Genomic DNA, 15975 nt, shown 5'->3' with positions numbered 1-15975 from the left:
TCCAAAGTCAAGGAAATGCAGCTTTGAGTCAAGAGTTGGTAGCTTTAAATATAAGAAATGTTTTCTGTGCATTGTTATACAGGCATTGTTTCTCTTTGAAATGCTTTTAGTTAATCTGTTTTTTGGACTGAAGCAAGGGGAGTTTGTCAGCAAAGTCTTGGAAATAAAATGCTTACTTGCACATAATCATGGAGGCATATTATGCATTTCATGTTATTTTAATTGGATTTAAAGATTCATGCTAGAGTTTACTAACTTTGCTCATCTTATATTCAGTAACCCCAAAATATATCTGGCTTTAGATCTTTTTCACTTTTCACATTTTTCAAATTAGAGGAATGGATTTCTAATCATTAAAAGGATTGTTTAGTTTGCAGGATTTTCTGTTGTGTTTTAATAAAATTCATCAGCAAGTGGAAAGTAGGCTGATGCATATATTTAAGGTGTGATTTAACAACATCTTTATATTTGCTGTTCATTGGTGGTTTTCTGTTTCTGCTTTTATTATAAACTGTAGTTGCACACAGAAGAAAATTCATCTTACATGCATGAACTTGTCACTCATTTATCTAGAAGGGCAAGGTGGACCTCTAGTGGAACAGACAAGGAAAGAAACAGTTTTTTCCAAATGTATGTGAGGCACCCACTCAATTAACGAACCATTATACATCAGGAAATAAACCTAGTGTTTGAGGAGGGTAATGTGAATTTTAATTATTTTGTTATATGAAGATACATTGCATGTATATTTTCAAGTTAAAGAAAACGCATACCGAGGATTGCAAACACAGGTACCAAAATATATTAGAAAGGAATATTGCAGTGTAGGTCAAAAATAAGTTAAGCACTCTTATGGTAAAAACTGTCAAGGATAAAATGAAATATCTTTGAGACAATTCATGGAAACCTCTTGAAAATGGAAGGGAAATGGCTGATGTACTGCACGAGTTTGTCACTCTGGTGTTCACGAAGGAAGAAGTCAATCACATAACTCAGGCAGCGGAAGAAAAACATTCAGTATGTAGCGTCGGCATAGAAGACACTGATGTTTTTTGGGTATGAGAAACATTCAAGAAATAATTAATTCCCAAATCATGATGGTATCTCTTATTTCCTTGAGTACCGCTGGGAAGATGTTATTCAGAAGCTATTGATGTGACTCTTCCACTTCAGCCCCTAAAGACTGGGGAGTTACTCTGGAAAATTGCCAGTGCTCATCCATAAGACGGGTGGGAAAAAATGAACCAAGAAGTTGTAGATCAACAAGCCTAACCTCTCTTACTTTAATGGGTATAGAAACAATTATTAGAATTATGCTAGACAAAATCAAAGGATTGTTGGAGTATGGAACAAGCTACTGTGCTTAGTCATTTTGTCAAAGTTGAAACCATGGCTTCTTTTAAAAACTGTCTGGGTGAGATCAGTGCTTCAATTAGCTACTAACTCCCAGACAAGCTACATGGACTGAAGGGCCTATTCTCATTTGTTACATTTTTTCTAAGACTTCTTATGGGGCTTAAGAGTACCTTAATCAGGAGCCTTTCTAAAAATATCAAGTATAAGATTGCATGTTTGCCGTGTGTACCCATTACAGCTGTTTAAAGAACTCTTATACTAGAGAACCTAACTCAAGAGATGGACAAGTGTGAAGGTCTGAGGTCACAGTATTTGCCTCTTTGTACTAGAATCTGATAGAGAAAAGTAAGTATAGATGTATCATTGCAAAGTATCTGAATAACATCACTGTTTCCCATAAGGTGCATCAGCCAGCTTTGTAGGGTATCTTTTTAGAACAAAGGCTGTGTTAAAAACATATCGCTTGATGATCTCTACGCAGTTTTCAATTATTTCTTCTTCCTGCAGGCAAAACGTGCAGTCCAGAGGGGGGCGACAGCTGTCATCTTTGATGTCTCTGAAAACCCTGATGCGATTGATCAGGTATGACTTGTACGTTAGTTGTACTGTAGCAAAGCATCCATTCAAGAGGTACAAAAGTACTTGTACCTTTTTAGACGGTTTTGAAAGTAAGCCCATGGTCCAGAAGGGTATTTCTTTTTGTTGAAGTGTGCTAGCTAATATTTGATGGTGTATATTATAGCTTCTCAGCCCCCAGTGCTTGTTAATTATAGCTTTCAAAGCATTAAGCATGGTGTTTGTTTCTATTTTAAAACAGCTTTGGAATAAGGTTAGAAATTAACATGAGCTCTGTTCTAGGTGCTGTATTTCGCATCCTCACTCCATTATGTGTATATCTGGAACACATACATGTGTATATCTGAGAACAGTGTACACTTTTTTGTTACATGACGGGCTGTTGGAGTGATAACAGGCTTTCCTTGCCATGTTGTCTAAGCCAATACCCTGGCTTCTTTCAAAAAATGTCTGGATGAGGTCTATCGACCAGTTGCCCAGTAGCCAACAAATGTGCTAAATGGCTGCTTTCTTTTTTTCCTTATTTTTTTATGCTCCTGTTTGAATACAGTTAAAACCTTATATAAATATTGCTATTGTCCATTTACTGCAAAGAGAGAGGTCTTACTTTGTTTTTACTTCCCGTTGAAAATCTGTACATTGACACAATAACCAGAGGGATTCCTTTGAGGACATACACCAGTTATTTAAAGGGAACTAGGCAAAATTATCTTCTCTTTCACAGATTTGGTTCTGTAAGTCCTGCGGGTAGGCTTGGCTGCTTCTTGGGTGCATTTTTGCTTCAGCTCTAATTTGGGAATGAATAACAAACCTAAAAATGGATGGCCTGGCTATACAATTACTAAATGTCCTTGACAAGTTAATTGGGCTCTTTGTGGGGCAGAAATTGTTCACTCGTAGCACACAACATTTTCTTAGTACCAGATAGAAAATCCTAATAGAATGATATGTTCTGAAGTGTTGTTTTATTATAGTGCTGTGATCTGCTTTTATTTAAGTACTTATTAGATAACTTATTTAAGGCAATTTATTTATGTGGCAAAGTTTCATCTGCTATAACAGGCTAGGAATTTTGACTTGTCCTTGTTATGGGCACGATAAAGGATTATTGTTTCAACCACATAAAACAATATAAAAAGTACAGTTCTCAGTTTCTTTTACTGCTTTACTTTGGCGTTAAATTTTCCGAAACCTATAGTTGATGTAAATTCAAAACGACATGTCTGGGTGTTGAAGGAGAAAAGAAGAAAAGACAAGCGATGGAAAGAGTGCTAATTAAAATCCCTGAACAAAATTGGGAGAAACATTAATAAAAGATTTATATCTCCATAGCCTGCACTCCAATCTTAACACAAACAGGAACATACAATTAACTGTCTGAGACTTGTGTTTGAAGTCTTTCAGGAAGGAGGTTTCTTTTTTTGCTTTCAGTAAAGGAATTCAGTTTTCTTAAATTCCTTGGGATATGTATCGCTTCAGCAAAGCAGACATAGGGCACAGCAGTACTAGAACCTTAGGGACAAAACAGTAGAATTGCAAAAAAATATGTATTTTGGTTGGAAACTAGCTATTGGGGAGAAACAGCTCTCCGGATCTTTTCTTTTCAAGTTGTAGATTTTGTAGCATTAGATAAGAAAGCAAGAGCAGAGCTTGATCTGTCTTTATTTTTTTTTCAATTTCTATACTGAATGCTGTTTACATTCAGACTTTACGTTCCCAGCTGTTCTTATCACATAGGTCACATTACTGAATGCTGGGCCTAGCATCTTAGGTCTTAAAAATATGTATTAGAAAATGAGATTTACTACACTGAGTATTCTGATTATTTTAGCAGTGGAGACTGGAGAATGAACTAATTTTCTGTTTGAAAATCTGTCTGATTTCCAGGAAGCTATTTTCCAGTATCTGATGGTTTAAAACATACAGTACCAAGCTTTTAAGACGTAACACTTTAACTACAGTGCTGTGAGTCATCTTGAGGAAGATGGCACACCGGGACACAAAATGCATTTCTGGGACGTCCGTTGACCCGGATTTCAAATACACTGGAACAAACAACACAAGTTCTGGAGGCAGCAATGTTCTAACTATGTTGGGAACTAAAGCAACACAAGCTTTATATAGAACATAGAATAGATGACTATAGAGTTTAGATGACAACAGAGTAAGAGACATTGAGCTTTCTGTGCCCCGTAATTTTGACTTCTGTGGTTCTTTCGCCTCTAGCTCAATCAAGGCTCAGAGGATCCTCTCAAGAGGCCTGTTGTATACGTGAAGGGTGCCGACGCTGTAAAGCTGATGAACATTGTGAATAAACAGAAGGTGGCTCGAGCAAGGATCCAACACAGACCACCCCGGGTAAGAGGGGAGCTCCGCACCGTTTTTTTTTTAAACAGTGAATGTGATCTTTAGAAGGGTTTTGCTCTTTGTCTCTTTAACAAAAACTTGGACTGAGTTTTAAGCTAAAGCCTTCTCGTTCCCTGAGGCCAGTTTCCTGTCTTTGAGACTTTGATACTAGTGAATCCTAATGCATCCAATTCGACTGCATGCTTGGCCTGTGACAAGCACCAAATTTGCCACTTCCTTGATAACACAGTGCATTTCACTTTGTGGCTTTTTAAAAATAAGTCTGATGCATTTACCCCGTGAGCTACAGACTGTTCAATTCCTCACTGCCTATGATTTCTGATAGGTGATTTAGCTGGGTGACTGTCTTCGCCAGATCACATATGTGAACAAGCTGGACTGGCCTACCCAGTAATTGAGCATCATTTTTCACTTGTAATGAATTTGTACATTTACACATTCTGTCTCGCCACAATAATTGATTCAGTTTCTGCTGCAGTTTACTTGTTGCTACTTGTTGCACTTTATTAACCAAGAGCACTGCAAGGAGATATGGTTTTGTTATTTTTGACTTTATTTTTATTATTTTATAATACACCACATTTAATTTAGTAGGCTTGATGTCTACTTTCTGCTTTCTGAAATGACACTGTGAGTTACCAGGCTTATTCTGCTTTTTCTTCTTAATTCATTCCTGTCTGGGTAGTTCCTTTATTTTGCTTTACCACAGTTTTGTTGGCCCTGTGCTTGATTGATAAGCGCAGAAGATCAAAGGAATAGTTTTGCAAGGTAGTGGTTTGGAACGTACTGAGATTAGCTGCTGAGATTAGCTGCGGGCAAGAGACTTCATACACAGCCTTTGTTGTGAGTGAAAGAGACAAAAAAAAAAGAGGAACTCTCAAACTAGAGATGTTTTTATTGTTATTGTGGGGTATAAAATCCTCACTGTTTCTGAGCCATTGTAGTAAGGTGATATAGCAGTAACCACCTGAAAATAAGGAAGTTTAAAAAACCTTGAGGTGACCTCAATGTGGACTGACATAAGAAACAGCAGTAAATAATGGATTTTGTTGTAAAAATGCAGCACTAGGATAAGATGTCCCACAATTTCTTGAACAAAAATATATAGGTGTTGATCTTCACCCTCCATATTTTTATTTCATGGCAAAGTTACCAGTGTTTTTCAGTCATTTTTCAAATTATTCTGAGATTTCAAAGCTTTTTCTGCTGTGAACAAATTCATTGGATTCCCAGGAACAATCTTCTTTTGAAGAGAAGAGATTGCTAATTACAAGGGGACAATTTCAAGTCTCAAGCTACTCGCTGGCTCGCTGAACTTCAGTTAATATCCGATTTAATCTTGATCCTGTAAGATAAACAGATTTAATTTTACAACACAAACATTACTGTAGAGTTGAAGTGGCATTAGTGCTTTGATCACTGCTGCTGTACACACAGACACATAACTACGAATCACAGTCAGGACCTCACACGAAGCAGCATTGGGGTCTTCATCTAACATCTGCATTCAGATGGAATTGGATTGAACTTTAAGATGATTTTAAAATTCAAGAGATTCACTTGGGAGCAAACTCAAACTTAAATTAAGATGCTTTGAATGTCAAGCTGTTGTTTATGGTCAGTCACAGTGTATTCTGATATGGTTTTGTTTTAATTTTTCGAAACCTTAAGATTACATTTGATGTTTCTGTGTTTTAATACATATTTCATATTTTGCTTTGTTTATAACACCAGGAAGGTACCATGAAATTTCCATCACTGGACAACGCAGGGAGTCTGTCCGAACTTTAACCAAGAACATCCTCGAATGTCTTACAGACACCCTTACCTATAAGTGCTTCTCAGGCCTTAAAGTTAGGGATTTGGGATGGATTTGGATTTTTAATCCAAATGATATGGTAGCCCCTCAGATTCCATTGTTTTGCCAGGGAGGTTTTGTGGTATTTTGTCTTCTGAGCCTTCCAAGATCAGTGGATTGTTCTGTACTACCGACAAAATAACAAAGTGTCTATGTAAAACAGCAAAATAAAGTAATATTTTTTCTAACATGTATAAATACTTCTATAACTGGATTAGTCAAAATGTCAATTATTTCTAATGTACACTTGTGTACAGCATAATAAAAGATGTCGTATTGACAGCCTTTATTTTGTCTGTCTCAACAGCAGCCAACAGAGTATTTTGATATGGGGATTTTTCTTGCCTTCTTTGTGGTGGTGTCCTTAGTGTGCCTTGTCCTCCTCATTAAGATTAAATTAAAGCAACGAAGAAGTCAGGTAAGCGCTCTTGAAAGTTTGCAGAAACTGTTGTACTCTTTCCGTATGCCTTTCCTGCTGGTGTTTGTTCTTGTAAAGCCAAGAAACGATTCACTTCAAGTGCATTTTTCATCCATTGATGGAAACAGAATATGATAAAAATACAGAACATTGCAGAATTTGGGCACAGTGTTCTTTAAAAAAACATGCTTTGTTTCTCATAATGCTTCCCCTGAAGCAGTAAATGATGGCATCGTAATCATGTTTCACACCTTGAGAAATGAAGGTGTGCAGGAATAATTAGAACGGACTGTACGTGCATCTATCTGTGTCCTCCATGTTGCAATCGCTGTGCTAAATTAGCTACACAAGCGTGTGTCTGCACAGTAATGTTATATTGCTTGACACGCAGCCGGTTACAGGCAGTTCTCTTGATCATGAGCCAGATTATGAACAGTCGTTAACACAGACACTTATCTTCTGTCCATTAACTTTCACACTGTTGCGCCATTCAGTAAGATTGAATGATTAAATAAAACAAGAAGATCAGACAGCTTTGTACAAATGTTGGTTTGGCTAGTTTGCAAAGAGTTTAAGGTGTTGGTTTCTCTAGATCATGAGTTTATTAGTTTGATCCTGAGGACTTTCACACCTCGTTGCTCCAGGTGATCTTTCTGTTACCTTAATTGACCTAATAACAGGATTCATTAAACATTTTTAGTTGCTTTCAGTTCTTGAACGTGTTTTAATTATTATGTTTCAGAAGTAAAATTAGTTTTTCACATTTTTAAGTAGAAAGAGGTTCCAACCAAGCAAATTATTTGGATTGGGTTCAATTAAGTAAAGAGCACAGCTGGAATGCAGTCCCGCTCTCCTGATAAGGGACCAGGGAAACCCTAGTATAGAGTCACTTGTTCTGTTCTCGTAAATTGCCTTAATTATAAAATTATAGTTCAGGACCAGCACCTAATTACCATGTTCTCTTTTGCTATTTTACTTGACACCAGAGCTCTATGAACAGGATGGCCATCCAAGCACTTGAGAAGATGGAAACACGAAAATTCAAGTCGAAAGGCAAAGGTCTTCGAGAAGGCAGCTGTGGCACATCAGACTCGCTGAGCAGCAGCTCCACCTCTGATTGTGCTATCTGTCTGGAGAAGTACATTGACGGAGAGGTAAGGGTGAGAAGGATTTGCCACTTTAACAGTGCCACAAGCACCCACAATTGCTCCCGATTACACATTTCAGCTTTCTTCATCATGTGTGGTGGTTTAGCCCCTTTGAAAAATAGAGCTTTTATCAACTTACCCATTAGGTTCTGAGCTAAATGACAAATACAGGCAGGGACGACTACTGTTTTCATGTTTTGTCATTAAAAGTCTTATTTGAAACTTTTACATTTAATTTCTATTTATAGAGCACTTTTCATTCCAAAGAATTCAAAGTGCTTTATGTAGAAATTGGGACCCAGTTCGTCAACAAGCAGCCCCCATAAGGGGGATACTTGGCAGCCATTATGCACCAATAGCTCCCCTGCACTACCACTGATGAAGTTTGCCAGATTGTACAGTCCTAGAGTGGACTTTGGCTAGGACAAATCTACACTAAATTAAACTACACTAAATTGACATTGCCACTTTAGTGATCAAGTAACCAAGACATCAGTTATATATGGTACTCCACCTACAGTACTAATACTTCAACTAATACTGGTCAGCAGTAACCTGGTTTTCCTTGGAGGTCACCCATCCCACTACTGACCAAGCCCAGACTTGCTTAGCATCGTAAGATTTGATGGAATCAGGCTACAAGGTGTTAATACTGCTGCCAGCCTTCCTACAAGAAAACTACCTGTGACTTCTACACTGTTGGTCATTCTTCTACTCAATATGTTTTGAGAGCTTTGACCTTGTAAAAATGGGACTTAACCCACTTACTTCTGCCTGTGTTCGGTTACTGTATATGTACCCCTGTGGTGCATTCAGCATCTCGTCTACTGAAGCAGATAGGTTACATCTACAACTGTAATGATCCATGACTTGAATACAGCGTTGTGTGGTGAGCTGAAATATTCAAAGGGCAGGCCCTGGCCCAGCAGAGTTGTTTTTGCGTGGTTTTGTGTTGACATTTGGGCAGAAAAAGGTTAAGAAAAACAGTGTGAACAAAGGAAGGCACATTTGACTGGAAGGAGGAAGTGGTAAAATAAAAGGATGAATAGCACCAAAGAGATTAAAGAAAATGAAATGAAACGCAGAACAAAAGCACAGGAAGATCTGATGACTCATCCTGTGGTTTTTTTTATGAGTTTATAAAACACTGAGGCCAAGAACTTAATGCTCGGTTGCTGTTCTGTGAAGCCTGGGAGTTGTCCTTGTTGCCTTCCTATCAGCAGCTCAAAGGACATCACTTCCATCCCAGAGCACGTTTCAGGGTGACCAGATCTCTCCCCCCCTTCTCAGACGGATTAAGAAGGGTCACAGGTTCACATGTGCCTAAGACAACCCAATAAGCTTGTCATCTTATATTGTTCACCTGTCAGTCATAGGTTTTGGTGAGTATGCTTTCCTGCCGCATGCTTGACTCTGCTTTCACGTTGGTAGTCACTCTTGATTAACATGGCCCAACACCTATGAAATTTAATAAGACTTTCTATCAGGCAGGTTCGTTTGACAGTGCAGCAAACGTTTGGATGTTTCACGGGTGTAGCATGCATGATCAAAGCAAAAACCTTTTTGTTTTTTTTTCCTTTCACTGGGAGAGCTCCGAAAGCTAAACCCATTGTTCTATACTACTTTACTGCCCTCTACAGGGCACCTGACTGTACACTTTCCATCATGTTCCCAATAAAACAGTTACACGGCGAATACGATTCTTCAGACCTCCAGTCTTGCTCAGTGGCTGGCCTGAGGCTCTGGAGACAGATTTCCATCAGCATCCCTAGTTAGAACAATGCCCACATGTCAGTCTGATTGATTTGTTGGGACTGGTGGAGTGTGGATTCCAGTCCCAAAACATCTTTGCTCTCATCGCAGCCACTTCTGAAAACAGTCCCACCAGGAGGATGGGATTAGACTGCAGCTGTTTTTAAAGTCTTGTGAAACACATGCCACACCCTGTTCTCAAAGAGATCCAGTCAGTCATCTGTGGGGTTTCTTAATGTGTTTAGTGGGTTTTACTGTGTAAGATCACAATGTTAATTGTTTCAAAGCTGACCGTGATCCATTCCATTATACTTAAAGTGTCTGCTTTAACTTTCCATAATGCTTTAACTTGCATTGAAAAACCAAAAGCATCCCAGATCTGCAGCCTTTTCTGTAGTTTGACAGACTGTTTTCATTTGTTGAGATTACTCCCAGCACCTTTGCATTTATTTTAATATAAACAATTGAGATTTAATTTCATCTTATGTTCATAATGTACAATCTTCAATGCATCACAAGCTTTCATCATCTGAGGCAGTTTTTTTAGGGTATTTATTTGATAGAAATACTTCTGCTCCTTATGTAGTAGACATCAATGTGGACCTTTGTCATACTGTGTGTGGCCCTTCTTCCAGACGTTACACAAAAATGCTCATTTCTGGTGAGGAACATGTCTATCAAGAGCCTAGTTTGAAAGCACAGAAAACACTGCGGCTCTCCATCCTTGAATTGAAACCAGGAAATCTGTACGCATTTACACAAGTTCCATTTTTATAATTACAGTACCAGAAAAATGAATATACTGTATATATACTTCAATATAAATGAACAAAGAAGGGATGTAAATAGAAGCCATGAATTGTGGGTGTGGAAGCAAAGAAAAAAATATGTTCTGATGTTTGTTTGGGCTTTGTGACATGAAAGCTCAAAATGTGAATGTCTTAGCTTTTAATTAATCCAAAAGCCACACACAATTGTGCAAGAGTGTGTGTATATATATACATTTTGTTAAAATGGAAAGCTGTTTCAAAAGAGGAATGAAAAAGAAAGCAGGCTCAAAGCAAGTAACCATGGAAGATTTTCCCTCTAATCTATGTTTATAAAATAAAAATGTTAACAATATATAGTGAACATGAAGGCTTCTCCCTCAGGGCTGAAATCCTATGTTTTGGGTGAAATATTAGCTTCCATAGGTTGTCTGATTTGTGTCTGGAACCTAGATGCTCATCTCAGATACTGCATTTACTGCCTTTGGTCCCTTTGCCATTTACATCTAATTCTGCATCTTTAATGCCAAGCATTTCCAGTTCCATTTTGAAAAATATTTACAGCCGTCCTAAATAGATAAGCTCCTAAACATAGACCAACTGTAATAACAATAAGCCAGTTTGTACCGTTGCTGGATTGAATTTTGGAAATGGGTAGCAAAGAGATAGAGAGGCTGAGCTATGATTTTCTGTTAGCTACAGTAGCAAAGTGTATGAATCACCCTGCAAGTTTCTGGGGTACATTTTTATTAACTGAAGTTGGTGTACAACAATTCAGATTGGGAAGGGTACAGAGTGAAACACTTGGACCAGGTTGTATTGCCTTCAGTTGAAAGAGATGTGCAGAGCTCAGAAGTAGCCCGTGGAGGATTACTTGGCAGGTGGAAACAATTTTGCTTTATTCCCAAGCTCTCCTCTAATTTAAGAAATGGCAGATGGTTTGATATTCCTTGCCAGCCTTTTCAAACCATAACCATGCTGTGAAATGAGCTGGAATGTTCAAGACCTGTTTTCTTAAGAAAGTAATGGGTATTCTTGATGTGCTGCTTTTGCCTCTAGTGTAGCGTAATTGCTGCGCTGTGCTCATTACATGTTAAAGTGTTTCTGGTTTTTGTGGCAAAGCGGATGGGTTTTGGTAGCTGTGAAAACCAGTTCTATAGACTGAGCGGTGAGCTAAGTTTAAGAGGTTTATTTGCCGTTTTCTGTTGAAGTAAACAGTTTTCCCTGGAAAATACCGATTCTCAGAATGACAGCAGACATCTCTTCAATTTTGCAGGAACTGCGCGTGATTCCATGTGCTCACAGATTTCATAAGAAATGTGTGGACCCTTGGCTGCTTCAGCATCATACCTGCCCCCACTGCAGACATAATATAATTGGTGAGTTTGTCCCCCCAAAAAATATATTTGTGAGTTTGTTCCATAGTTGATTTTTGGGCAGCGATGGCAATAAGCTAAATCGCTTTTTGCAACCAGGCTTGTGAAGTCTTAATGCGGTGCCATCCATTTATCCTTTCTCCTTTTGCAGAACAAAAAAAGGGAAACCCTGGACCTATCTGCATGGAACCTGGAAACCCAGCCCACGGTCGACAGCAGAGAGTCGTTCTTCCTGTGCATTACCCGGGGCGAGTGCACAGAGCCGGCCAAGTGACTGCGTACCCCACTCGGACCAGCATCGACCCCCACGGCAACCCCATTACCGTTCTGACTGTGGAGCAGCACGGCGACCAGAATCTTTATCCGGCCCAATCCTCTGCTTTCATCCAAAGCTACCCTCCCCTCCACCTGGACCACCCGTTGAACCCCCACCACTGTAGCATGGAGCACCGGGCTGCGCCGTACCCCCAGCCTCATGCTTTCAAGCGGCCCAAGTTCAACGGGCGCAGCTTTTCCCGGGCCTCCTGTTTTTCTCAGTACGAGACCATGTACCAGCACTACTTCTTCCAGGGCCTGACCTACCCTCAGCCTGAGGGCCACCCAGGAAGTGGGCCCCAAAAAGGTCACAGCCGGGCCTTCCAACAAGGCATGCTGTACCCCACGGTGGTCCACATGGCTCCCACCTCCTCCTCCTCGCGCCTCGGCGAGAGCGGAAGCTCGTCCAGCTTCAGCTGTTACCATGGCCACCGCTCAGTGTGCAGCGGGTACCTGGCGGACTGTCCGGGCAGTGACAGCAGCAGCAGCAGTTCGGGCCAGTGCCATTGCTCCTCCAGCGACTCCATGCTGGACTGCACCGAGGTGAGCAATCAGGGAGTCTATGGGAGCTGTTCCACTTTCCGGAGCTCCCTGAGCAGTGACTATGACCCTTACGTGTACCGAAGCAAAAGCCCTTGTCGAGGGGCAGCGGGAGAGGCTGGACCTAGCTTCCTTCCCGCCCCTCAGGACGAGTCTCCTGCCTCTTCTGGCCAAGACTGCCTCCAGCCCCCTGCCGGGGCTTCCTTCATCTCAGGGGACCAGCTATCCAGCTGTAGCCTGGAGCCGAACTATAGCAGTCACTCTTCACTGGAACCCAGGGAAACCAATACCACTACCTCAGCCGGGGCCCCAGAGGGCGCTGGACCAGAACTCCTGGGCTGGAATAAAGTGGCGGAGGAAAGGGATCAGGGGGCGGCCTATAGCTGCTGTTTTGAGATTCCGCCCTCAGCGTCTGAGAGCAAAGGTCAGGAGGTGGGTGGAGCCACATTTCTGGGAACAGCCCGCTGTATGCAGGGGGTGGAGCCTAGGACCCCTTTAGGATCCACCCCTCAGAACTTGTTCAGTGTTAACACGGACCACTTGTGCCCAGCGGAGCAGGGGAACTACGAAGGACTGCCTTGCTGTTTTTACGAGGAGACGAATGCTCGCCGGAGCAACGGGGGCTGCTATGCCGAGGACTATGCGGTGAATGTACAGTACGCGCGGACTGATGCCGACCCGCAGGCGTTGCAGAGGTGCTGTGAACTCGGTCAGCGGATACCAGTCATCACTGAGGACATGGATTGTGAGCTGGGTTTGGCCCCAGGGCCTCAGATGGGCTTGCTTTCCGCAAACCTACCTGAGGAAGGGAGAAGCAGGGCTGGGGACTGGGAAGAGTCTAATGAACTGTACGTGCCCTCTGCGCAGTTTGGGGGTCAGATATTCCCCCATGAGGAGGAAACCAGGGCTCTTTTCCGCAACAGTTGCTCCAGTTTCCACAAAGCACAGGGAAACTGCAAAGCTGGAGGTGAGAGTTTTAAACAGGCTGCTTGTCCATTGTTTTGGCCTGAATTTGCCACACAGATTTTTCTGCTGAGCCCTTACTTTTGTATGTTTATGCATCCTAGTAAGTATTGTCAGAATGTATTTTCGGCTGATAAAGTCCAGACTAGATAATGCCAGTGCCTGAAAAGAATATTACCACTGATTTTAAACCGCAACAAAAAAATAACAGCAGATATCTGCTACAGGCCTGTATTTTGCCACAGCTATGTGTGGAATGCCAAATATTGACATATGGTAGAGGGCACAGTATGAAAGACTATATATGTGCTGCCGCACTGTTCTTTTAAGTTTTGTTTTCTAAAGTCAGTCCCAAAGAAAATGTTTTTTTAAGTTTGTGTTTAAGAAGGGATCTCGTTTTTGTTTTTGTCAGTACTGACTGCATTGAAAAGCATTGAAATGTCTGAAGGTGACGTAGTGTTCCTACTTTTGTTAAGCTAAATCTGAAAATAAGCAGTTAAAACAGTTCCACACTTTCCTTCTGCAAAGGAAAGAGTGGAACTTTTGATTATAGTCTCTGACCACTTCATAGGTTTTTGTAAGGAAATGCATATCAAAAGGACAGACATCTGAACGGGAGTTTTGCAAATTATATTGATTCAGCTCGATAGATTATATAGTTTAAATAGCATCTCCCTAAAATTCAGCATCACTCATCTCCTTTACTTCTCATGTGAACTGATTTGTCACTAACAATGTTTTTTATTTTTTACCCGTAGGGTCAGGACCATCCCATGATTTGGAAAAAGAAAGCGTGGCAGACCCCAGCCTGTGAGGTTTTTAAGTTCGGTTATACGGGAAGTTTTTTTATTCTTTAAATTAATATTAAGACTCCAGTTTGTGTAAGACTTTTTGAGGGTTTTTATTTTTGTTATATATATAAATATATATATATTTTTTAGCTTTGACAAACACAAAAAGTGGTAATATGGAGAAATGTTAAAATCTTAATTTCCTTTAACCCCAGACTGTCGTGCTGTTCTTGTTTGTTTCGCTTTGTGTTCCGTTGTGGGTTATAGGAGAAGCAGTCTAATGGATGTGCTCTACTTGGTGTGTGAAAACCAGGCCACACCAGGACCCTAATCTTTCGAACCCTGCTCTCCAGAGTTTCCACCCTACTACTTGACTCAGGGTTACTGCTGCCTTAGTAGCAAGCCAGCATTTAATTAATGTTCGCTCATTGTTGTGAATCAGTGGAGCTTGGTTTTAGCACTGTAGGTATAGAATTAACAAAAAACAACTCTGATGGGTAAAACCGTTGAGAAAGGTTGTTTCAGTAATATGACAAGGGAAAGACTGTTTTCTGTGAGCCTAATATTTACAGTCGGCAAAGGACTGGTGTTCCATCTGTGTTTCCTACAAGTGTCATTCTGAGCTTTACACAGCCTTTTTTTTCCTGAGGCAGGGATATCAACCCTACACCTCCTTTTCAGTCAGTTTTCTTCAGGTGTAATGTATAGGGTCGAGAAACTAGTTTTATTTCAGTGTGTCGGGGAAAGGCCAAAGCAAGGTAGTTAACCAAGATAGTAATGGAAGATTAATTAAATCCTCAAAAAGTGGCATTTAAAAAATATCCATCTGGTATCGTTCAATATGTTGTCAGCTTATGCCTTGTTTGTTTTACAGACTTTTTAATACTGTTTCTATGAAATGTATCCATACAGCTGAGAGACTACCAGTTCAAGAACCCTATTTATACGTGACATTTTAACTCAATGCTGTAATTTTTGAACACTAAAAGACTAATCTTGCCTTTTCTTAGAGATCTACACTGCAAAAATAGCATTTGTGAGGGTACTTGAGGCACTATTTAATTTTTTATTTGTAGCACTTAAAAAGGATTGTATAAAGAAAAGCTTGGTGTACAAAATTTGTAATATTTTTAATTTTTTAATATAATTATTTTCTCCGTCATTACCATTTTACAATGTTTTAAAAGGCTAGAAAATCAATCTGTGTATATTTCTGTATATGTATAGCAGCACATTTCATTTATGGAAATATGTTCTCGGAATATTTATTTACTAATATATTTATCTTTAAGCCATGTCTTATGTTGAGAGTGTATGAACGCTATTGAAATCTTTTTTTTTTGAGAAATCACTAACATGAGACTTTGTAAATACATGATAATTGCACACAAAGATTAAATATTCTCTGACCAAAAAACGATTTTTAAATTTTAGTACTATACAGTTTTGTAACAAAGTGTACAAAGGCCCTGTAAAAATACAGTTTTATTCAAGTAAAGCTGCGTGGAGTCCTTCTTTCCAACCTTCTGTGTTATGTTCTAGGATTAGTCGTATAGTTTGGGTAAGAGTAGGTCCATCCTTTGATTTTGATTGATCTGCTGTATCCAATACAAGATAGCTGGAGAGCTGGAGCCTCATTTCTACTGTATGTGTAAATACAAAACTTGCTGTTGGAATCACAGCTGAGCTGCAGTTGTGAACCAGATATTCTTAACCACCAGCTGACAAGCAGTCACACCTTTTTCAAC

General features: G+C 40.0%; 1 protein-coding gene across 1 annotated transcript in view; it reads left to right on the top strand.

Annotated features, from left to right (window-relative positions):
- znrf3 (zinc and ring finger 3) overlaps window positions 1-15725 on the top strand; it is a 78109-nt gene extending 62384 nt beyond the window's left edge. Inside the window, exons 3-9 of the mRNA XM_015366450.2 lie at window positions 1864-1938; window positions 4159-4290; window positions 6465-6575; window positions 7562-7729; window positions 11519-11621; window positions 11770-13440; window positions 14195-15725. Of these exons, the coding sequence (XP_015221936.2) occupies window positions 1864-1938; window positions 4159-4290; window positions 6465-6575; window positions 7562-7729; window positions 11519-11621; window positions 11770-13440; window positions 14195-14250 (2316 nt within the window). The 3' untranslated portion in view covers window positions 14251-15725. The remainder of the gene's footprint in view (window positions 1-1863; window positions 1939-4158; window positions 4291-6464; window positions 6576-7561; window positions 7730-11518; window positions 11622-11769; window positions 13441-14194) is intronic.
- Window positions 15726-15975: the final 250 nt, after the last annotated feature.

Source organism: Lepisosteus oculatus, chromosome 22, assembly GCF_040954835.1.
Source record: "Lepisosteus oculatus isolate fLepOcu1 chromosome 22, fLepOcu1.hap2, whole genome shotgun sequence".
In the NCBI taxonomy this organism is placed as follows: domain Eukaryota; kingdom Metazoa; phylum Chordata; class Actinopteri; order Semionotiformes; family Lepisosteidae; genus Lepisosteus; species Lepisosteus oculatus.
Note: the sequence above shows the minus strand (reverse complement) of the source record. Positions and strands in the feature narration are given on the sequence as shown.